Source organism: Phocoena sinus, chromosome 3, assembly GCF_008692025.1.
Source record: "Phocoena sinus isolate mPhoSin1 chromosome 3, mPhoSin1.pri, whole genome shotgun sequence".
NCBI lineage: Eukaryota > Metazoa > Chordata > Mammalia > Artiodactyla > Phocoenidae > Phocoena > Phocoena sinus.
Genome location: NC_045765.1, coordinates 145,937,576 through 145,961,936, shown reverse-complemented (window position 1 = coordinate 145,961,936; position 24,361 = coordinate 145,937,576). Strand labels below are relative to the sequence as shown.

The window sequence follows — 24,361 nt, the reverse complement described above, 5'->3', positions numbered from 1 at the left end:
CCTAGGCCCACAATGAACCCAAATGGTGTTGTTGAGCAGCACGTATTACCCTGTTCTTAGGTAGTCTGGAGGATATCTAACATCTCTGAGTTCTTGGGCATATGGCTTTCCTGCTTAGTAAGGTGCGTAGGACTTCAAGAAATGCAGGTCAGATGATGAGAAAGAAGATAACAAGTGGTCCAAATTCAGCATCTTTGGAAAGAAGAAGCCACTGGCTTGTCCTTCCCAATGTTCAATATGGAGGGGGGAAAAATGTCAAAATGAAGGTTGATGATAAGCCCAGCAGATGTTACTGACCACAGACTCCACGGAAAGTCATCGGGAAAAGATGGGCCAGATGTTTTATAATTGGAGCGTGGCCCTCTCTCCCTGACTACTTGTTTCCAGTGAAGGCTCAAAAGGAGCCGCAGAAGTGGAATCCTTTCCTTTGGCAAGCCTGACTGCGTGATGATCTGCCTTCACCCAGAGGCAGCTGCTCTCCAGGGCCTTCTCCTCCGCTCTCTCCAAGAACGCTAAGCCCTTCACCCACCACCTTCCTTCCACGCATCACTGACACGTCACGGACACGTCACCTTCTTCTCGCCACATCGCGTCCCGTCTGCAGCGGCGTCCAGCTTGGAGCGACAAAAGCCTTTCACAGAGCACCACAGTGTCTGGCAAACATTCTGAAAAAAAAAAAACCATGAGATTGTACTTTTTTTACGTTCAAAACTCGCACAAATACCGCAAAAAACAAACAAACAAAAACCAAAAAAAACCTTGCACAAAAGCATTTCTACAGTGATGCTAAAATATACACACACTCACCACATACCCACAATAAATGCTGCTGTTGTTAGTGAGTAACGTGATGCAAAGAAATCACACAAGAGCCCTCAGTTTAAACTTAACTTGGACTTTGTCATCATTCGTAAACAGTGGTCTGTAGGCCAGTCTAGGCAATATGAAAATGGGAGGTAAAACACATTTCCCAAGAGTTGAATTTCTATACCTGTGGCACAATATCCAGTACTCACTGCCCTTAGGCAGGGCAACCGGTGACAGTAGTCATCAAAGAGCACTCCGGACTGTGATGGAAGGTGATCTGATTACAAACAGCTGGGCGGTTATAACTTGAGCCTGCTCACTGAAGGAAAGTGAAACTATTCCATCCAGAAAACCTCAGCTTATTTACTTATTACCCAAAATAGCCAGCTTGTTTTAGCTGCCAGGGAGTGAACTGAATCTTCCCTCACATTCCTCCTCCTGCAGTAGGAACAAGGGAAGGTTGACAAGATTCTTACATAGCATCTGAAATGGCTCAGCTGCTTCCATCCACCTTTTAGTCTTGCTTCTATCCACCCATCTGCCATCATTCCATCTACTTACTGTACTCTATATTCAAGATGCTCCTTCATCATAAGATCTTGTACTTTTAACTATTTTTAAAAATTCTTAATTTTTATCTTTCTAACTCTTGCCTCTCCAGGATTACAACTTTTGCAACTATTCTCTCCCTTTGCAACTCACAATTATTGTTGATGGATCTTCCTATTCCACCCTTCATGTTTCAACTTTACTTTCGTATTTTTTAGCTCTCAATTTTCTTATACATAAAAGTTGAAAAAGCCTGGATTTCTATCAGGAAAAGGCCAGTCTCTCCTCCATCACACAACTCTGAGAAACACTCAAGTGGGATGGGAAGTAATTTTCTCAACTCTAAACTTCAACTGACTGATTTTCTCTTCAGCTCTGTCAAGTCTGCTGTGTAACTCGTCCACTAAATTTATAGTCAATCACGATATTTTTCATTTCTAGAGGTTGTAACTGTTCTTCACATCTACTTTAAACATATCATATAGTGCTTTTTCTTCCCTTTTCTTATATAAAACTTCTCTTTTATGCATCTATTTTATTATCCCTACCTAAAAAATTCAATTATCCAAAGCTCTTGAAGGTTTATTGTCTTTCCTCATTTAGTTGAAGCTAGACCGTCTTACATTTTTAATTAGGTGCTGAATTGTGAACTCAACTGAACAAAGCTTTATCTATTGGAGTTTTGTGCATCCTTAGCTGAGTGTTGGCTCCTCCAGGGCAGTTTTTCAACCTTTGTTTCTACCAGGCAGCCCATGGTATTATCAGGCATCTACAATCCTGGATAAAATATTCTAAATGTTTTAAACACATTCCTGAATTGGTAAGGAAGTAAGGGAAATCCTCAGAGGCTAAAAATGTAGGAGAAATTGTTAATCTGAAGATACAAACCTAGTAACTTAGATTTTAGTTTTGATGGTCACTTGGGCACTGGAGAAAATGCCTCACGTCTATGTAGGGTAGGAAGTTGGATTTGATACCTCATATAAGGCCATAACCCCAAAGGACTACCCCCTGACTGAAAGAAACCTCAGAACACAGCTGGGAAATTGTCTGGTTTGACTTTAACTCTAGAAGGAGTGGTAAAATGTTACCCCTGAGAGTTTGTATCCATACTGGCCCTGATCTCACTCATGTAGGTAGTGAAACAACACCCAACCAATAATTTATTTTAAATGGACCCAGGGATGGCAGTGAAATTTCTCTCTGAAAGAATGTGCCTTCCATCTAAACCCTAAAGAATAGCCTGACATGAAGTTTCACAACTGAGAGTTCACAATAAAAGCAGAAATTGACAAAAGGAAGTAATACATAATAAGTGAAACCCAGAAGAAACCCCAAATAGGAGAAGCAGACCCACACAGACTCTGGATATCAGAATTGTCCATTATAATTTGCAACAAATGTGTCTTATATGATTAAAGGAGGAGAAGATCATATTGAAAGTCTGAATTAGAAATAAGATCATAAAAAAGCAGAGAAAATCTAGAAAAATAACAAAAGAAACTGTTCTAAGTTAAAAAAATACCATAAATGAGATTAAAAAGTCAATAGACAGGCTAAACAAAGGACTGGACATATTTGAAAAGAGAGCTAGTGAGTTGGAAGGGAAAGAGGAAGAAATTACACAAAATGCAGAGATGTGAAGAGATGAAAAATATGAAAGATATGAAGTGATAAAATCCAACATACATATACTTAGAATTCCAGGTTAGAGAGTAGAGGGATAAAATAATATTTTAAGAGATAAGGCCAAAGAGTGAGAGAGAGGGTGAATCCTGAAGCCCCTTTTAAACCATTTTAGAGAATTTGAATTTTCTTGTAGGGGCATAGGGAGGCTGTGAAATATTTTAATAAGAGAGGGACACAATCAGATTTCCTTCATAAAGATCGATTTGGCTGTGTTTTGGAGAGTGGAGCAGAGTTGAGGGGAGGTGGTCAGAGTCTTAGAAAGGAGACCAATCAGGGGACTACTGAAATCATAGGAACAGGTGGTCTTTAGAGATATTTTGGAGGCAGAATTAGCATAACTTGGCAACCAGCTCGAAGTAAGGTGAGGGATTTTTGCGACAACCTTACCTTCTCTGTTGTCTCTCTTGTTCTGTCTGAGCAGTTACCTCCTCTTCAGCATTCTCTCTATATGTCTCTTTTTGTATTTATCTGACTGTATTGAAATTTCTCTGTCTGCCTCCCCAACCAGAGAATGAGCTCCTCAAGGTCAGAGAATTTACTTTATTTGTTCTTGAGGTCTCATCTTTTTCACCCTGTTCAGTACACAGCACAGAATCTGGCAGGGGTCAACGAGACCTGCCTTGTTCATGTCTGTGTATTAACACTGACACTTGTGCACTAAAAGGCATGAGTTCAGAGAATAGGCAAGATCCAGATCACAAAGGGATGCCATACAAAGGAGTTGGGACTTTATCCTGTGGTCAGTGAAGACCCTAAGAGCAGAGAAGAGCCGCAGTTAGATTTGTGTCTTTTTGAAATAACTTAAGCAAGAGTGTGAAAGAGGGAGAGGTTGGGTAAGAGGTAATTACAATAGAAGGAGAGGTGATGAGAAACTGAATCAGGAGCAGAGTAGTGAGAATGAAGATGACAGGTTAGAGCCACAAATGCCATCAGAGGCTAAATGTCAGGGCTTGACTTATCACTTGGATGTTGAAGAAAATAAAGAAGAATGAATTAGGGATAAATCTTAATCCTACCTTGGCATCTGGAGGTGCTCTTCAATCAGAGAGGAAATGCAGGAAAGGGAGCAACTTTAGGGATTAAGTTGATTGCTATGGAGCCTGCAGGTGTGAATAACTGTGATTCTTGAAAATCACTGTAGAATTTTCTTTACCACCACTCAGTTGCAAAGGATACCAAGGAGGTGGGTCAAGGAATATAAATGACCTCAACTTCAGTCCTTCTGCCTTACAGACATCTTGCCATGAATAGAAAGTTTCCATTTCTGGATCTTCGGATTTCCAAATATTTCCCTGGCCCTTCCTTTACCATGCTGGATCTCAAGCCCTGCCCATACCCACCAGAGGCACCAATATACCCAACACTTACTTCTACTTCCTGGCAGAAGGTAGCATTGGGGCCATACTGCAGCTGGCATTGGTGGTGAACATCATAGATCACTCCAGGGGCAATGACGTTGGACTTCAAGCCTTTCTTTTTGGGGTTGTCATCAAGACAGAACCCCCAGCCTCGGCTGAAAATGAGTTAATAGAAATGAGAGCAGTTGCTTATGATCTCCTCCTAAATGAAAGATTTAGTCTTTCATTCAAGAGAAACTTCCATTCCTCTAGTGTACTCTGTCCTTCAAGACAACTTTATTTCTATCAGGCCCAAGGTGAGAGTTGTCTAAAAGGAAATGCAAATCGCATCTCACACCATTTGTTCAGATGTGATCTAAGAAATACAAGCAGTGGTAAAGTGAGAAAATCACCATCTTACCCCAAATGGGGTACAATGACCACTGACTCGTCTGGGTTGCTTCTGCCAGTCCCCAGGGACTTAACTCACGATCAGGTCATAAAAAGCCACCTTCAGACAGAAGCAAACTGAAGGGGGAGTCGGGGGGAGATGGAGTATTCACCTGGCTGAGGCTGGAGGCAAAACCCACCTAGATCTCAGGGTCAGAAAGCAGCAGTGAGGTCCACCCCTTCTGTTGCCACCCTCATACTGTGACCTGTGAGAGGAACTGAGACTTTTCCGGGCCTCGGGTAGAACTCAAAGTGACTTCCGGTTTACAGAGAGCCAAGTGAGTCTGTCCTGAGATGTGCGGTCACTTACTCCAGGAAGCGGGTGATGTACTCCTTGCTGCACTTGGACCACGTCAGTGGGGTGGGATTGTACTGGAGCTGGCGGGACATGATGGACGGGTGCCTGCCCACAGGCTCACAGTCATTTTCCTTCCCGTCATGCTGGATGCCGAAGCTGCAGGGGGCAGAGACACAAGGGTATCAAGGAGGCAGGCGTGAAACAAGGAGAAAACCACAGTTTCTCCAAGGTGAAAATAACCCACAGAGAGCCACCTCTGTACAGAAGGAATCTGATTACAAAGCAGTCCTTTGAAGTTGGAGGGGTCTAGCTAATTTTCAACTCAAAAGCACAGGAAACATTTCAGGCATGGCTTTGTTTCAAATATGCAACCCTGGGAGCCATGTGGCTAATTCAAAAACTTCTGTTTGGCAGAAAGCTAAAAGCTTCCACTTTGGCTTTGGCTTCTGTGAGACTAGAGTCGGGGGGCAAATCTTGCGTCCAGCTGTCCTCTTTCTCCTGCTGTAGCAACCGTAGCACAAAAGAGCAAAACGTTCCTCTTCCCTTTTCATCATAATTTAAGGGAGAGCATGAGAGGGGAAGCCTATGGAAGACTCTGTCAAAGGCCACAAGCTTGGAGGAGATGGATTTCTTTCTAGTATTGTTGAGTCCTCCAACATCAGACATTAGGGAGACCTTACAGTACAAGGGTTAAGAGTGGGGTATCTGAAGACAGATGAGTTGGATTTGAATTCCAGCTCTGCTACTTAAGGATCTGTGAGTTACTGAAACTTGCTGAGTTTCACTGAGCAGAAAATGGAGTCATCATCATAGTCCTGGGATGAGATTTGAGTGGAATAAAGTTTGAAAATCACTGAGCAAGGTGCCTGGTATATATATAAGTTGTGTAAATGACAGAAATTTTTTTTTTTTTTTGTGGTACGCAGGCCTCTCACTGTTGTGGCCTCTCCCGTTGCGGAGCACAGGCTCCGGACACGCAGGCTCAGCGGCCATGGCTCACGGGCACAGCCGCTCCGCGGCATGTGGGATCTTCCCGGACCGGGGCACGAACCCGTGTCCCCTGCATCGGCAGGCGGACTCTCAACCACTGCGCCACCAGGGAAGCCCAATGACAGAAATTTTTTATTGCTGTTTTTATCATTGTCTAGCTAGCTCATTTTCCTTTTCTAGATAAGTAAGTTGAGACTTTGAGATTTGTCAAAAGTCATGAGCTAGTTTGTGGCAAAACTAGGTCTTCTGCAGATCTTTGTGCTCCTAAATCAGTGCTCTTGTCTGTGTCTTGCTTGGTTGGCTCCCTGACCTCCCACTGCCAGGGATGACCAGGTGAAGCAGTCTTGAAAGGCCCTAAAGTGCTTAACTGACTCCCATGGCAAGGAGGTGCCTGGGAAACAGGCAGACTGAGAAGTGTCAGTTTATAAGCCAAATCCTCAGGATCACCATCAAGATGACTTCTGAGTCCCCACAAGAGCCCTCTCCGCTGGAATCTGCTTATTGGACACTTACAGCCCTGAGATGTTGGCTCAACTTTCCAAATCTGAACACAGGAAAGTATGACCTCTTACACTGCTGGTGAAATTCAATCCCTCTGACAGGGAAGCTCATATCTAACTTTAATAAAATCTGACCAACATTAGCAACTCTTGCAGAAAATAGTCTTTGGGGGATTTAGGGATTTTCTTGTGTTATTTTTAATGCATTAAGATGTTATCAACTTACTTACAGACTCTGATCACATTCCACATGAATACAAAACTCACAAAGGAGTCAGGGAATTAATCTACAGAGCTCTCACCACCCAACCACAAAGAATTTAATTCAGTGAAAGTTGTTTCCCCCCAACCCCCCGAGCAAGCCTTCCCCAGCCTGTTGCAAATCCAGTCCTACCCAGTTCATAAAGTATTCCACAAGTTCACCTGTTCAATAATTAGGAAAAATCCTAAACAAGCATGATTCTAAAAATCTCTGTGAATAATTGTTTTTCTAGCATTGGCTATTCCAATAAGACAAGCGGGACTTCCCTAGGGGTCCAGCGGTTAAGACTTCACCTTCTAGTGCATGGGGTGCAGGTTCAATCCCTGGTCAGGGAACTAGGATCCCACATGCCTCGTGGCCAAAAAACCAATAAGACAAGCCATATGGCTGGATCCTATATACTGGGTGGCTTCAAACCTATACTCTAAATATATTAGTTCCCCAAAAGGAACTGATTTTGTTCCCTCTAAAGTTTTTAATTCACTAAAGCATTCCCCCTCCAGCTTTATCACTCCTCTGTGCTCCCATCCAACAAAAGAAAAGCAGTGCTGCTAAACAAAGGTCCCTCTGGACATGTCTACTTTCTCTATATAGGGGGAACACTCCTGTCACATGGGATCAGTGGGTCAATGAATAATGAGAGACAAGGAAAGCACATGGGGTCAAAGGGATGGAAGGTGTTTCCAGGAAGCTACTTTCCAGCAGGCGGGATGAACCTCAAGAGCAGCTTGGAGTAAGGAGCCTACTACAGTCTGAAACAACTAACTGGGCTGTTGGATTAGCCTGCTTTACTACATCTTTGTTTTGTAATTCCTGTTAGATGGGTTTATGAAATTATAGACATGAAACAGTAAGCTAAGTCACTGCCTGGGTTTCAGGGTATCACTTGGTGAGACATTCCCTGCCTTTTACTGTTTATTTTATGGTGGAGAAGAACCAGCAGAGAACAAGAATCATCAAATATGAATGTGAGCTTTTATAACGCATTCAGAAAATATCAATTTGGTAAATGCAACAAGCAAAGCTCTATAAATGAAATAAATGGAATATCACAATCCAGAAGAGTGGGATATATCGGGTGGATACTGCATTTTAAGTGTTCATCTCTATCATGACATTTTCATTACTTAAAGGAAAAGGATGCTACGTCTCAGAGAGACATTTTAAATTTCCTGCTGGAATTCCATCTTCATTTTTGGTAACTCACCCAATAAGGGATGAGAGCTTAGGTATGGATGATGGATGTAATCCAGGCTTCTCATAAACGGAATTTTAAATTTTCTCAGAATAAAAATCAAACTATTTATTTAGGCCATAGCACAAGTTAGTTAACTTCACTTTCTCTTTTGCATCCTACGCAATCAGTGATGAAACAACTACGTTTTCAAGAACAATGGGGTATCTTTGTCATTGAACTGTAATGAGTATCTTCTTAGGATCGTAGCTTATTGTGTTTTTCTTTTTCCGGGCAGCTTCAGGCTATTTCATTGATCTGCCCAGGGTTTCTCAGTTTGGTTCACAGCTAGTTAGAACTTTACACCTAAAGAAGGAACTAAATATCTCAGACGCATCTTTAGCTATGAACAAGTTTCTCAGGACACTCCAAGACCCTCCTAATGTCTTCTTCAGTTTTGTGTCTTACCAAAGTATTTCTTTCTATCACCCAAACTCAAGGTTATATGTCTGCCTTCAACTTTGTCTTTCTTATCAGTGACCCAAAACTTTTTTTTTTTTTTGCCATTTAGAAGACAGTGTTCTATTTAGGTCATCTGTACATGGCCCAAGGTCCCCTTTTAAAAATTAAACTTTTAATTTATTATATTTATATATTAAATTTATATTATTATATCGTTATAGACTCAGATGCAAGTTGTAAGAAATAATACAAAGAGGTCCCATGTACACTTTACCCACTTTCCCCTCATGGTAACATCTTTCAAAACTGTAATACAATATCACAACTAGGATACTGATGTTGATACAGTCAAGACAGAACATTTTCACCATCACAAGGATTCCTCACGTTGCACTTTATAGCCACACTCACCTCTTTCCCTCCCCCATTCCCTCCTCAAACCCTGGCAGCCATTAACATGTTCTCTATTTAGATAATTTTGTTATTTCAATAATGCTGCGTAAATGGAATCTTACAGTATGTAACCTTTTGGGATTGGCTTTTTTCACTGAGCGTAATTGTTCAAAGATTCATCAAGGTCATTGCATGTATCAATAGTTGGTTCCTTTTTCTTGCTGAGTAGTATTCCATGGTATGGATCCATCACATTTTATTTAGCCATTCACCATATTGAGTTGAAACAACCCCTGGGTTTCTTCCGGTTTTTGGCTATTAAGACTAAGCCTCTATAAACATTCATGCAGAAACTAACACAACATCGTAAAGCAATTATACTCCAATAAAGATGTGCAAAAAAAAAATTCATGTATAGCCTTTTTGGTATGAACATAAATCTTCATTTCTCCAGGATAAATGCCCAGGAGTACAAGTGCTCGATCATATGGCAGTATTACCACTAGTTTACTTTTTTAAAACTGCCAAATTGAATTGAGTATATAAAGGATCCATTCTTGACACAAGTGGTGAGCATTTGAGAATGTCTTCTCCACTTTTCTTTAGCTTGGGCATACCATCGCCGGGAATGTCTTGAGCAATCATTTCTCAGTTTGACCTAGTTATATTCACTTGACATTGCTCGGTCAGCAGACACTGCTGATACCAATGACTTTATTGCAAGTTACAAGGGACAGTCCTTCCACATATCAGGATTGAGGATGCCTATACATTTGCACATACTAATAATTTTTCATTTTGCCAACTTATTATCAACATGCCAACAACTATGGCCTGGTCTTTTCAAGACCTAGCATTCTGTCCTCAATCATTATTTAATCATAAGCTAGTCCCTTAACCTCTTCGTATTTGAATTTTTGATAATTAAGGATACTAGAATAGATCACATTTATCTCCCAGGGCTTTTTGGTAAGGATCAAAGAAATCACAGTACCTAATTCAACCTACTCACTTCAGAGATAAGGAAATAAGCACAAAGAGGTGAAGGGAATCCTCTAAGGTCATAATCCTGGTTGATGGAAAATCCAGAATAAGCTCTAAGCCCATACTCTGGTTTTGTACTTCAGGTAAAAGTATTTTGAAAAGTTCCAATATTATATGAGAAAAATGGTGGGGAGGCTCAGGCCAGAGAGGCTGGGCCTTGAATAATCCAGTGAACAGGGCTATTCCTAAACAGGCAGGGGTATAGTTGAGCCATTTATAATGACTCTCTACTCTGAGTTTCCAATCAGTGTGCTGTTCTCTTATTTGTGGTTAATACATACCCCAATAAATTATGAATAAGCTAAGATCTTTCCTCCATGGGAACTTCTGATACCTAGAGAATCCAGAATCCTCATTATTCCTTTATTCAACCTTTCTGAAACCTGCCTTCAGTCAATTCACCTAACCAAATTCACACATTTGTGTGACAACTTGGACCTTCTGTTAACTGGTGTTTGTCTGCTGGGCTTTCCAAGTTTATAGCAGTTTTCCAGTTTATTCAGTGTTCTCCTTTAATACATATAAGTAAAATGGGACCAACAATAGTATCTACTTCATAATGTCGTTGAGTGGATTCAGTGACACAATGCAAAGCGTCTGGCATAAAGTAAGGGCACAAAATGTTAAGGTTTATGACTTTTTAGTGATATTAACAATATTACCATTTCATAAGAAATAATTGGGGATAGTTACTCCTGAATTAATTAAGGTAACGCTTATCTCCTTGTTTCTGCTCGCTTCATTCTAACTCAGAGAATTGCAGTGGCCTCTTTGATTCTGTGATGTCGATGGTACAAGGGGTCAGAGCAGAGAAGACAGTGGAATCTTTGTCAGGTGTTATTCCCCATTCCCCCCTTTACAGATGAGATTCTCAAGCCACAATGCAATCAGATTCTCCTGACACCCTGTTTAAGTTTCCCTCCATTCCCTCTACTGATACTGATGCATGAACATGAGGAAGAGATTTCAGTTTCCTTGGCCCTTTACCTGTGTCCAAGCTCATGGGCAATTGTGAAAGCCAAGGGGAGTCCAGAATCTTCATTGATGTTACAACTCCGGTGAGGCTGGCACATTCCCGACAGGTGGGACAGACCCAGAGTCTCACAGGGGCGATTGACACCAGCACAGATGTCTTTTCTGAAAGTAGAGAACAGAGATGAGTAGGTACATCTGGAAAAAAAAAACAACAACCCTCCTGGGAAAAAACTGGGTATTAATTCACATTCAATATGGTCTGTAAAGCATGATTAAAATTGTTTTAATAGTCCATACGAATGAGGGAGCAATTTTGAATTCACTAGAATTATTCCGATTTCACCACTTGATGACTGAATCTCACTAACACCTGAAAAAGGTAGGAAAATATGGCAAATGTTTTACTTTGAGTTGTTTTTGCTCTTAATCTCAGGAGGCCAAATTATATTATTTGACCCATAAGGGAAGGATTTGATTGAAGACTGGAATTAATTTGAACTTTTAAATAGGGAAGGGAGAACCATCAGTGGCTGAGGTTTTTTCAGACATGAAACACCTTTTTGGTCGTTCTGAGGTCTGTCATCAAAACTCATCTGAGAATTTTTAATCATTCATGAAAAAGGGAATTGGTGCAATCAACACATCCAGAGATCAAATTAATGGTCTCTCCAGTTCCACCACCCTAACAATACTGCGTATGGGAGGGGATGGACACACAAACACTCCTAGGATCTTACAAAATACTAGTTACAGCTTTTAAATATAAAAATGTGCTCCCATATCCTAGAAGGGCTCATTTCAATCAGTGACAAGAGTTTTGAAGAGTCGTTAATTAGTCGTATGGTTTTCTTTAGTTCAAGAAGTCTTTGCCAAGAAAGAGTAGCACAAACGCCAACAGGGTTCTGAGCTTTAGCTGGTTGCAGACCTTCACATCATGGGGTTTGTGTGGGTGTGATTTCTGGCAATAAATGGTCTGCTTTTTGTGTCCATTGGGCCATAGAAAAGGTTCAGGCTCTGAGAACCCCCATAAGTTCTCAGTTCTCCAAGAGGCAATGGCTGGGACAATGGAACAGGAGAAAGCAACTCCCAGCATGAGCAGCAGACGTGAATCTGCACCCCTACTAGCAGTGGTAGTTCCGTGTTGGAGAGCTAGATTGGATCATACAGCCCAAGCATTTCAAATAATTTCTGAGTCTGTGGGAGGACCGACCAAACGCTTTTCCACACCTAGTGCTAGATTTACTTTTTATTATTTCATTAAAAAATAAAAAAGTCTAGGTCTGCATGGAGCTGCTGGGAAAAGATGAATGATGCTTTTTGGTAATCTACCAACTTTCTGACAGTGCAGGAAGTTGGGTCCCTTAAATAGCTGTTCATTGAGTGCCTATTAAGTATCCAGCACTAAAAAAGATAAAAGCAGGTAACAAAAGGATTGTAAGATAGGGGTGGTCTTGCAGGCAAAGAGCTCCACGAGGAGATCAGCTCCACCTCCACCATGCACTGAGGATAGTAAAAGAGAAAACACGCCTTGGTGTGCAGCCACCAGAACCATTTCACAAGGCGTGTTCACACCAAAACCACCTTCTACTGAATGCACCTCTATAGTGAGCTCTGTTGAAGTGGATCTCAGTGTAGTCCTCCAGAAGCAAGTTCAGTCTTATACTTCCCTCCTTTCCTGAGCCTACCTATTTCTTCAGAGCAGAGGTTCTCAACAGGGGTTGATTTTTGTTCCCCGCACCCTCCTAGGGAACATCTGGCAACGTCTGGAGACAATTTTAGCTGTCACAACTTCGGGGAGGGTGCTACTGCCATCTCATGGATAGAGGCCAGGGATACTGTGTTTTGTTTTGTTTTGTTCTGATATTTATTTATTTTTGGCTACGTTGGTTCTTACCTGTGGCATGCAGGATCTTTTCTTGTGGCCTGTGGGGTTCTCTCTAGTTGTGGTGCATGGGCTCCCGAGTGCGTGGGGTCTATAGCTGTGGCACACAGGCTTAGTGGTCCCGTGGCGTGTGGGATCTTAGTTCCCAGACCAGGGATCGAACCCACGTCCCCTGCATTGGAAGGTGGATTCTTAACCACTGGACCACCAGGGAAACCCCCAGGGATACTGTTAAATACACTTCAATGCACAGCCCCTCACAGCAAAGAATTAGCCAACCCAAAATATCAATGGTGTTGATACTGAGAAATCCTGCTTCAGAACTTGAAATTCTCTCTACTGTCTAGGAGTTGGTGAGGTTCATCAAAGCTTGAAACCTGACCCCTGTTCTAAGGAAGAAAAATGATCACAGTAAGAAAAAAAGGAGAACAGATCCTTCGTATTCTTACTGAGTAATAGTATGGCTATTGGGGTCAAGCTACCTGGATTTAAGTCTCTACTGTACCTGCTAAAAGCAGTGAGATTTTGGGCAAGTGACATAATTAAGCCTCAGGTTCCCCATCTGTACAATAGGAATGATTGACAGTAATGAACTACCAGGGTTGTTGTGGGGATTAAATGGAATGATGATTATTCTAACAGATGTAGCATAGGGCCTGGCCCGTGTCAAATACTCCCTAAATGCCAACTATCATTAACTCACTGATTTATGCATGTGAGAATGAGAGGAGAAACTACTTCTGCTTTCAGGGAAAGAAAAGAGACAGTGCTGAGGCACAGCTGCCAGGTGGCCAATGCTGGTCCCATGATCCAGGGTTCTTCCCTACAGCCAGGTCCTGCCTAGACCGAAGTCTTCCCCTGGCCACTTGCCTGGGTCCTCATGTTCCCTGGCTGCCTGCTGGCTCCCAAAAGCCTCTGTGCTTACATTCTACACCTATTTCCCAGGGGAGCTATGATCAACCCAGGTGTCGTAAGACCTAATGAACCTAATGTAATAGGTTTATGCCACGGACTTATTTTGGAACGTATTTGCATTCAACCGAAGTTTTGATACTATCACTCAAAAGAGTGATTCTGATGATTGGAACTTTGGGTCAGGGTAAGACAGAAATTTGGATAGGGTGGGGGCTGATTATCATCCCTTGCACATAACCTATGCACTGGGATAACCCTGTCAAAGGGACAGATGACAAGCCAAGATGTTCAGGGGCAGCCTATCCTCCCCAGGGACAACAAACAAGACACCCAGGGCCTTTCCGCTTATGAGGGTCTCTTCAGCTGGAGGGCCAGGCTGAAAGGCCTCTTCCACTACACATCTCTGGATTTCAGGATGTCTCTGAATGTGCATAGGAGTGCCCAGTGAAAACTTACTTTCCCCCCATTAAGAGCTTCATTTGTCTAGATTAAAATAGTGTCTGTTACCTAGTAGGTAATCAAAAAATATTTATTGAATCAATGAGCAAACATAGCATCCCAAGAGCCTAGGTTGATCAGGTAAATTCACTAGTTTTTCACAGCTATGAGTCCTAGAAGGTCTTCAGCACCATAGGGTCACTCTGTAGTCAGAACAAATAGTATCTTCATGAGGGTAAAAGGGAGAAAGGTGCAAGCAAACCACTCTGCCTATTCAGGGGAGGACCTTCTCCCCATACTCTGTCTTCAACATCGGTCAGAGATGGGTTACAAGGAGGACTGATTTCTGTAGTGATAGTTGCAGCTTTCTAAATTGGAGGAAATTTTTAAAAAGAAAATTAAAGGATGAGAAATTCCATGGTTAAGAGTTAAAGGAGCCTTTAATGAGGATCTGCTAACAAGCTTCCCGATTGTTTATAGAGCTGCACCGAAAAGCCAGTTTTAAAGATGAAATCGTCGCTGGGATAGGAAAGAGCAGATGCAGTTTATTAACACAGAGAGCTGTGCGCATTTAGCAAGTTTGCTGACTGCTCCCTTACTGGTATGGGAGTCAGGAAGTGTCTAGTTGATAGATGCTGCCTTTTAAATGACAAGAGCAGCAAAGAGCAGAAGAATCTCATGAGGATGAATACCTGGCAACTCTTTCACCCACCAGCCCTCCCTGCCTTGCAGCCCCTGGCTCTGGGGTACCTGGTGAGAAGGACGGCCACATCATGATGGGCAGGGTTGAGGTCACTCTTGGGATTGATGCTCTTCTGCCACTTACAGAAGCTGGACAGTGTCTTCTCTGCATGGTGAACTATTTTCAATCCTTGCTGGAGAAAGAAGAGGAAGAGATTGGCATGGGTGATTTTTCTGGTCGGAGCCCATCATTTTAGTCTTCAGAAGCAGCGAGGTGAGATGAGCTCTGGGTGGGTGTCCCAGACATCTGGCAAGAATTCGGGGAGGCCAATGTACTCCTCTGGGCCAACCCCCTGCTCTAAACACTATCATTCCCATGACTTCCACTAAAAGAACCTAAAGGGGAGAACTGCAGGATAGAAATTATTACTGGGACAGGTAGCCCTTGAAGAAAAACTAAAAATATATTAGCAAAGACCAGGATCTGTTGGAAGTTCTATTTCTACTGGTTCTCTTCTTCCTAGGCCAATACAATTCCAAAGAGACATTTTTATTTCTAATGCAAAATGAATAGATTTTCAACAAAAAGCATCTTCCTTTCATGAGGTATCCTGCAAGGATGTACTGGATGTTTCCTTGCCCATGGTTTCCATCTTGGTTTGACATCTGTGGGTAAAGGGTAGAGGGTGACATAATCTCTCCAGGCTTTTAACCAGTTAGGACGCTGGGGTAGATGCCCCAGCCTGCAACTTCAAGGGCTCCCAAGTCATATCTAGCTGGCCCGCAGTTACTATTGGAGATGGAAGGAGAGGGCTTGTTCCAAATTAACTGGATGAACACTTGTCAAATGGGAGAGAAGAGAAAAGGGATAATCAGCCCTAGAAGGGCTCCAGTTTAATTCGAATTTCTGAAGGAGAAATTCCTTTCCCTTGCCTCATTTCTTCGGGATCTCTATATAGTGCCATCTCTTAAACAGGGTGGATTCTACGTGGAGAATGACTACCTCCCTTGGCTTACTCTAATCCAAGTCTATTACTCTGGGCTCGGCCCAAGATCTTCAGGGCTATCTCTACATCAAACTACGAGCTTGCTTCTCTATATTCTGTATTTTGCTAAGGCCCACACCCAAATCCAACAAGGCCTGAGAGGCTTCGGTTGCTTGTCAGAGGTACTCCCAGGTCCCCCCACCCGTGCTAATTGACTACCATAGATCACCTTCCCTTCATGAAAACACAGACAGGTGGTTCATCGCTCATAAAAACTCATTGAACTCCCTAGTATAAAGAATTTAAATAAAAGCAACAGACTTCATTATTTAACAATCCTCATCATTATAGCATCCATTATAGGGTATATGGTGGTGGAGGGAGAGAGGTTCTGGGGACTAGCTGGGCACAGGTGAGTCAGTCTCCTATTCAACTAGTCAAATTGTAGTTAGAACAGGAACCCTACTGGAACAAACATCCCACACCCACCATAAGGAACGGGCTAGGTGGCATGAATTATGAATGGAAAGGAAGAAAAGAGGAGGAAAGAAAAGGAGTGGGGGTGGAGGGTAGAAAGATGGGAAAGGAGAAAAGCAAGGAAAGAAACATTTCTTGATCATTTACTTATGTGCCAGATATTTTCACATAAATTCTCTAATTTAATTTCATCTTCTCAGCGTTACTTGTAAAGAAAGCATTGTTATTTTCATTTTATAATAAGAGGAAGTTAAACCTCAGAGAAGTGAAAAACTAGCTGAAGGTCACTCAGGTCAGTTACTGAATCAAAGACTATGAGAACAGGGGCTCCTTGATGAAGCTGTACTTCTAATCGGTGACCGGCCTCATTAGAAAGGTGCCTTACTTCCCCTTCAGACAAGAAGGCAAGTTATCAGACAAAACATTAGCTATGATTAGATTGCTTTGAGGTTTGTTTTAAACCCTACATTTGCTTGTTTGTTTGTTTGTTTGTTTTGGGGGGAGGAAGTCTCTGAAAGAATACTCATTAATTAAAAAATCATGCCATTTTGCATTGTTCCAAAGAAAATGAAAGTGGTATAAATCTAACAAAACATGTACAGGATCTGTATCTGGAAAATTACAAAATTCTGAGGAATGACATGAGTCTTGATCTAAACTTCACACCTTATACAAAAATTATCTCAAGATGTATCACAGACTGAAATGTAAAATATAAAACTTTCGAAAAAAATCATAGGGGAAAGTCTTGGGTCCCTAGGGAAAGAGTTCAGAGACTGGATACTAATCAGATGATCCAGAAAAGGAAAAATTGGACCTCATCAAAATGAAAAACTTTTGCTCTGAGAGAAACTTGTGAAGAGAATGAAAAGATGAGCTACAGAGTGGGAGTAAGTATTTGTAAGCCATATAGCTGTCAAAGGACTTGCCTCTAGAAAAATCTAAAGATCTCTCAAAACTCAACAGTAAAAGAACAATGAGAAAACAGGCAAAAGACATGAAGAGACATTTCACTGAAGGGGATATACAGACAGCGAACAAGCACAACAAAAGGATGTTTTACCTCATTAGCCGTCAATGAGACGGTGAGCCGTCAACCACAATGAGATATTACTACCTGCCTACCAGAATGACTAAAATTTTAAAAAGTGACAGCACCCAAACAATGGTAAGGATGTGGTAAAACTGGGTCACTCGTACACTGCTGGTGAGAATGTAAAATGGTATAGCTGCTATGGAAAACAGTTTGAAGTTTCTTAAAAAACTAAACATGCAACTACCATATGACCCAGCAATTACATTCCTGGACATTTGTCCCAGAGAAATGAAGACTCAGGCTCACACAAAAGCCTGTAGTGGAATGTTTATAGCAGCTTCATGCATGATAGCAGAAAACCGGAAACAACCCAAATGCCCCTCAATGAGTGAATGGTTAAATAAACTGTTATATACCATGGAATGCTACTTAGGACCAAAAAGGAACAAATTCTCCATACACACAACTTGGACGGATCTCAAGGGAATTACACTGAATGAAAATAATCCAATCTCAAGAGGTTATATACTATATAATTCCATTTATATAACATTCTTGAAATGACAAAATTATACAGACGTAGAACAGATTAGTGTTTTCCAGGAGTTAGGCCGGTAGACAGAAGGGAGGTACAAAAGGGTAGCATGAGGGATCTTTGTAATGGAACTGTTCTGTACTGTGGCAAATGTTCCAGAAATCTATACATGTTAAAATTGCATAGAACTGTGAATACACACACACACACACACACACACACACACACACACACACACATCAATTAGTGCTTGTAAAACTGGTGAAATCTGAATAAGGTAGGTGGTTTGTATGAATATCAATTTATTGGTTCTAATGTTGTACCAAGTTATAAGAGATGTTACCACTGGGGGAAACCGGGTGAAAGGTATATGGGATTTCTCTGTACTACTTCTTACAACTGCATGTGAATCTACAATTACCTCAAAAAAATTTTAATATCTTAAAAATAATAACTGATCTGAATCAAGGCTAGAGGGTTGCAATAGAAGGTCTTATAAAGCAGGGCTCCCCAACCCCCGGGCCGTGGGCCGGTACCAGTCCGCGGCCTGTTAGGAGCCGGGCCACACAGCAAGAGGTGTGCAGCGGACAAGGGAGCGAGCGAAGCTACATCTGCTGCTCCCCATTGCTCCCCATCGCTCACGTCACTGCCTGAAACCCCCTGCGCCCTGATCGCTGGCATTACCACCTGAACCATCCCCCTTCAATCCCCATCCGTGGAAAAATTGACTTCCACGAAACAGTTCCCTGGTGCCAAAAATGTTGGGGACCGCTGTTAAAAGCACTTTTCAGTATGAGCCTATGTGGGTTACTTACTAATTAAATACGTGTGAGTTCCCAGAGTTTTGAATCAAAGGAAACGTATAATCTTTCAGATGGGTTACAGTGGGTGGCCCACACATCACAGACCCACATACCCACACACCCACTCTGAGGTTCAGTTAAGTTCCCTATTTAAATAGCCACGAATGTAAAAGCTTGTTAGAGCCAAGGTGGCCACACAGGCAGAAGCAGATGGAGCCCCTCTCAGAATGTCCTCCTGCGGCTCACAGTCCCTGGAGGGGGCACACAGCTCAAGGTGGGATATTGCCAGACTGGAAAAAATAAATTTTTTCCTTTAATATTGTCCTTTTTTTTTTTTAACATCTTTATTGGAGTATAATTGCTTTACAACGGTGTGTTAGTTTCTGCTTTATAACAAAATGAATCAGCTATACGTATACATATATCCCCATATCCCCTCCCTCTTGCGTCTCCCTCCCTCCCACCCTCCCTATCCCACCCCTCTAGCTGGTCACAAATCACCGAGCTGATCTCCCTGTGCTATATTGTCCTTTTGCAGCTACATTGGCTGGACTCACGATTTTGGAAGAACTTACATACCAATCCACATGTGTCTGTTTGAGGAAAAGTGAATGTTTACAAACATCCACTGTCCCTGGATTCTGAGCCAAATTCAGTGTTAGCAAGGACATATCTTCACCGTCACGGGGAAAGCAGTCATCTTCCAGATGCCGCAGCATAAAATCTGCCTCCAATTTTCCCATCGTTACTACGAGCCCATTTCCCTGAAGGATCTTGGGAACTATAAACCCAATCCTCTCATTTAAACAATGAGGAAATCCAGGCCAGAGAGGGGAGTAATTCAGCAGGTTTTGGCAGAGCAAGGTTGTGATGCAAGGTATGCAGCTACTAATCCAGGAATGGTGGTTTCCAAACTATTGAAGACTTCTCTAACCCTTCTGTTTGAATAACTGCAAAGAATTAGCAATTCACCTATCAATGGTTATCGCTTATTTATCTCCTGCACCTCACACTCCCACCACCAGGAAGGAGACAAACACAGGCAGAGACCCTCTCCTTCCAAGATCCCCAGCTCTCCTTCCTCGTTTTACTCTCTGGCCACTTCTTGGGCTCCTTTATGGGCTCTTCTGCCCTGCTTTTGGCTCATTGCTAGTTCACTCTCAATCACAGTTGTATTTTGGGAAATCACCTATACACTATTAACTCTCAAATCTCAATCTCATTACAAACCTCTCCTGGAGTTCAAACTCATGTACCCAGATCTCTTGATGGACACCCCCTTCCAGATGGCACCAGAGGTACCCACAGCTCAGCAACCCTGAAATCCTTTCTCCCCACGTTAACCTGCTATTCTTCTTGCATCCTCTTAGTTACAGGAACCACCATCAGTGTCCTCCTGCTGTTCTCTCCTCTCTCCTTATTCGGCATCCCAATCTGTCATGATGTGCTGCTAACTTAACCTCCTCTCCATCTTTACTCCCAACTGCCCTAGCTCAAACCCTCATCATTTTATGCCTGGATTAATTCTTACAGCATCTCTTAATTGTTTTCCTTCTTTCTTCTCTTTAAATCTATCCTCCCAGGACTTCCCTGGTGGTCCAGTGGTAAAGAATCCACCTTCCAATGCAGGGGATGTGGGTTCAATCCCTGGTCAGGGAACTAAGATCTCACATGTCGCGGGGCAACTAAGCCCGCGCACCACAACTACTGAGCTCGCGTGCCTCAACGAGATAGCCCACGTGCCACAAACTACAGAGCCCACGCGCCCTGGAGCCTGTGCACCACAACTAGAAAGAGAAAACCCACATGCCACAACTAGGGAGAAGCCCACGCACCACAAGGAAGAGCCCACACCACAATGAAAAAACCCGTATGCCTCAACAGAGACCCTGTGTGCTGCAACTAAGACCCGACGCAGCCAAAAAAAATAAATAAAATAAAAAATTAGATAAATCTATCCTCCTTGCCATTGCCAAGTTAATCTAGCCAAAATCAAAGTCTGCTCATATCACCATGTAAGACTCAAGACCCTTTAAAGTCTAACCTCCAGGAAGCCCTCCCTTCATTTTCAACCTCATAGTTTATGTTCCAGCAACATTCAAACTGCCTGTATCACCATTTTCCCCAGGCCCACGCACACGTTATTTCTCTCCTTGCTTTCTTCTGGCTGCTTGCTCTGCCTAGAACACCTCCTTTCTCTCATCATTTACTCCCTTTAACTTACTCAGCATCCATTAATTCTTTAAGATTCAGTTGGGGCATTTCCAAGGAGCATTCCCTGCCCCCAATCTGGAGTAGTTTCCTACAAATACATCTTGTGCATCTTGGTTCACAGCACTTGCTGCACTAGGTTAAAATGTTAAAACTGTGTGATGTTATTCTCAGAGCTTTCTGAGAATCTGTTCCCGGATTATAACCCTCAGTTTAGCTCAACTAAAATTTCCTTTTTTTAATCTTCTTAACTTGATAGTTAATTGAATTTTCATTGACATGAGAAAAAAAATATTGGCCCAAAGTCTACCCCCAAATCTTGCTTGCTTTCTCCCTGTTGCCTCTGTCAGCTCCTCTTACAGACAAAGCAAGTGTAATTAACTGAGTTGCTGGTCATTTGTAGCTGGGTGCCTTGCCCTTGTGCAGAACTTTCATCTACAATCTGTGGCATTTAACACAAGTTCAGTGCTTACTGCTTGTCTGCTAGATGTCGTGACTCTTCCAGGAAGTTTGAATTAAGCACCACTTTTTTCAGCCTCCTCAGCCTTTTTATCTCCAAGTCTCATAAGAGGTTAAGTCCAACACTTTCTCAGTTTCTTGAATGTACTTGATCCCAGGAGCCTTGGTTAGTGTTATTAGCTACACCTCAACACCATGCAGCCCTCAGCACACACAAGAAACAGAAGAGCTTTGGAGAGATCACACTGGCACACAATGAATAAGGGGAGACTTGTACAGTACTAAACATTTCCTATAAAGCATCCTCGTCATTATTCGAGCTTGTCAAAACAAACCCCCATCCAGACAAATTTTTTTCGTATTTCCTTTGAAAACAAAAATAGATTTCCCTTTTTGTTCTTTCATCATTTTTTCTCACCTCATTTTCTGAAACAAGTCCAATTCACTTCCCACTTCCCCTTTCCTATTTATTTGAGTATATGACCTGATTGGACAGGGAGGTGACCTAGAGGAAATCAGTGGTGGCTCGCAGAAAGAGTCCCAAATGGGAGAGAGAAGATGATTTTGCAAGAACATGGCTTTTATCATAAGTTGTTCTCTTTGTAAGCTCTCTCTTTACAATGAAAAAAAAATCATGCATTGATTTCCTTGAGAATTTGCGATTCAACGCACAATCTGATCATGTTCTGCTAGCCAGGCTTAGGTTCCTGGAAGAAAGAGAACAGGCAGAGAAGGGAAAAGCAGTAACGTGGAGTAACTCATCTGATGATCAAAGGAAGAGATACTTGATTTTTTAAAAAATTAATTAATTTATTTTTGGCTGCACTGTGTCTTCGTGTCTGAGCGTGGGCTTTCTCTGGTTGCAGCGAGCAGGGGCTACTCTTTGTCGCGGCGCGCGGGCTTCCCATTGCTGTGGCTTCTCTTGTTGCAGAGCACAGGCTCTAGGCGCACAGGCTCAGTAGTTGTGGTGCACGGGCTTAGTTGCTCTGCGGCATGTGGGATCTTCCCGGACCAGGGCTCAAACCCATGTCCCCTGCATCGGCAGGAGGATTCTTAACCACTGCGCCACCAGGGAAGCCCGAGATACTTGATTTTTAAAAAAAGTGATGAATGTATGAATTCATTTACCTTATTTTTGACATTTATCTTGAAAAAGCAGCAGTTCTATAGGTTATAACAGACCCACAAATCACCCTGGGGGCAGGGAAGTCACCAGCCTGAACTGCCGGAGTTAACAGGCTTTTAACCCCAGAGGCTCACAGAAGTGAACCCAACACTAAATCACTCTGAGACCAAGAGCGAAATCCTCTGTGAAAAGTCATCTCCCTCCCGTCTGTCAGCCCTACTGCAGCTCCTTCAAGCCAGCCTGACACCCGCAGGCTCTACCCCTCAATGGCACAGCGACCAGGGGCCCATCTGGCTGGCGTCATCCCAACTCTCTCCCAACCCAGTTTTGTCTCCATCCTGTTCTTAAAAGAAGTCTCCAACTTCTTATGATTCTAATCTTCTCCTTTAGGTTTTTTGTTTTCTGTCAAGGACTTTGGTACAGTTTCCTCATCTGTGAAATGAGTATTATAGTAACAAGTTTCCAGGGTTGTTGTGGGACCTGATGATGATGACAATGGTAAGAATAAGAATGATACTGACAAATAACACTGATGGAGTGGTTTCTACAAGCCAGATACGAGGCTGACTATTACATGAATTAACATGTTTGATTCTCATAGCAACCCTAGGAAGTAAATATTTACCAAATGAAGAAATGGAGACACAGATAAGTAACCTACCAAAGGTTACATGACTAGAAAGAGGGGGGACTGACTATAAACCTGTGCTCACTACAATGTTAACTGCTCACAAGAGTAGGAGGGAAGGGAGCAATCCTATCCGTAACCGCAGCCCAAAAGTAGAGCAGGGAGGCCATTGAATGAGTTGGTCTAAAGTGGAAAGGGCTAAAGGTTAAGTTTGTGTCCGAGTCCTTGAGGGAGAATGGAAGTTCAAAGGATAGGACTAGGGTCATAAAGTGGAAATGAGAATTTGATTTAGGGCTGGATGGAGGCAGGATAGGACAGAGAGCAAGCTGGCTCATCTCTGAAGCCACTCTGATTTCTTGGCCCCTGATGTCTTTTTTTTTTTTTAATTTTTAAAAACTTTTTTATTATGGAAAATTTCAAACATATACAAAAGTGGAAGGAGTAGTATAATAAATCCCCATGAATCCATCAGTTAGCTTCAAAAATTATCAACACATGGCCAATCTCATCTCACCATGATGTCTTAATATGCTAGACAAATCTTTCCAGCTCATGGTTTTGTGTACCTGAGTTTCCACTGGTCCAAAATGTGACCCTCTATTCTCTGAGACGTCTCCAGGATGCTCCCAAATTAGTACTGCATCCGACTAATTTCTTCTCAAAATGTGGTGAAATTCCCCAGTGGTTTTTTACATGGCAGTAACTGACATAGAGAGACTGTATTTTATGTATGTAGGTTAACCACCAAGTCTCTGGAACCCACCACAGAAAATGAAGTCCAAAATGGTGTTAGCTGTCAGGTATGACTTTGAATAGGAAAGATGAGAGCCATAGAAAGTCACTGACGGAAGAGACCTACCTCAGTGTTCCCCACCTCATGTCACTTCCCACAGAGCCTCAGAGCCATCTCTCTAAAGCCTTTCTCTCCATTTCATCTCTCAGTTTGGAATCAGCCAGAGACTCCCACAGGATTAGATCCAAACCCCTTTATGGGGCCACAGGCTTGTCATGACTTGGCCACTTATCTTCACCCACTGACTGCTGGCCTCACTCATTCACTCTTTCTCTTATCTGTTATATACCAGTAGGGCTAAGTGGCAAGCAACACCAGACCCAACCTTTGCCAGACCCAGTCTTACACATTAACGGAGGAAAGTGTGTCAGGCAAATAGATGTAAAGTTACAACTCGGATATGTGCTATGAAGGAGAAATGCAGTATTGTGGGAGTATATAATAAAATATTACTGGACGTG

The 24,361-nt window shown here is 42.4% G+C and overlaps 1 protein-coding gene across 2 annotated transcripts in view; it reads right to left on the bottom strand.

Moving 5' to 3' along the window:
• The window catches only part of ADAMTS12 (ADAM metallopeptidase with thrombospondin type 1 motif 12), a 394,308-nt gene that overhangs the window by 151,234 nt on the left and 218,713 nt on the right, over positions 1-24,361 (bottom strand). For both annotated transcript variants that reach the window (XM_032628621.1, XM_032628622.1), the window contains exons 6-10: positions 14,916-15,040; positions 10,943-11,092; positions 5,143-5,286; positions 4,414-4,558; positions 573-665 (exon numbers count right to left, since the gene is read on the bottom strand). In XM_032628621.1, coding sequence (XP_032484512.1) covers positions 573-665; positions 4,414-4,558; positions 5,143-5,286; positions 10,943-11,092; positions 14,916-15,040 — 657 coding nt within the window. The remainder of the gene's footprint in view (positions 1-572; positions 666-4,413; positions 4,559-5,142; positions 5,287-10,942; positions 11,093-14,915; positions 15,041-24,361) is intronic.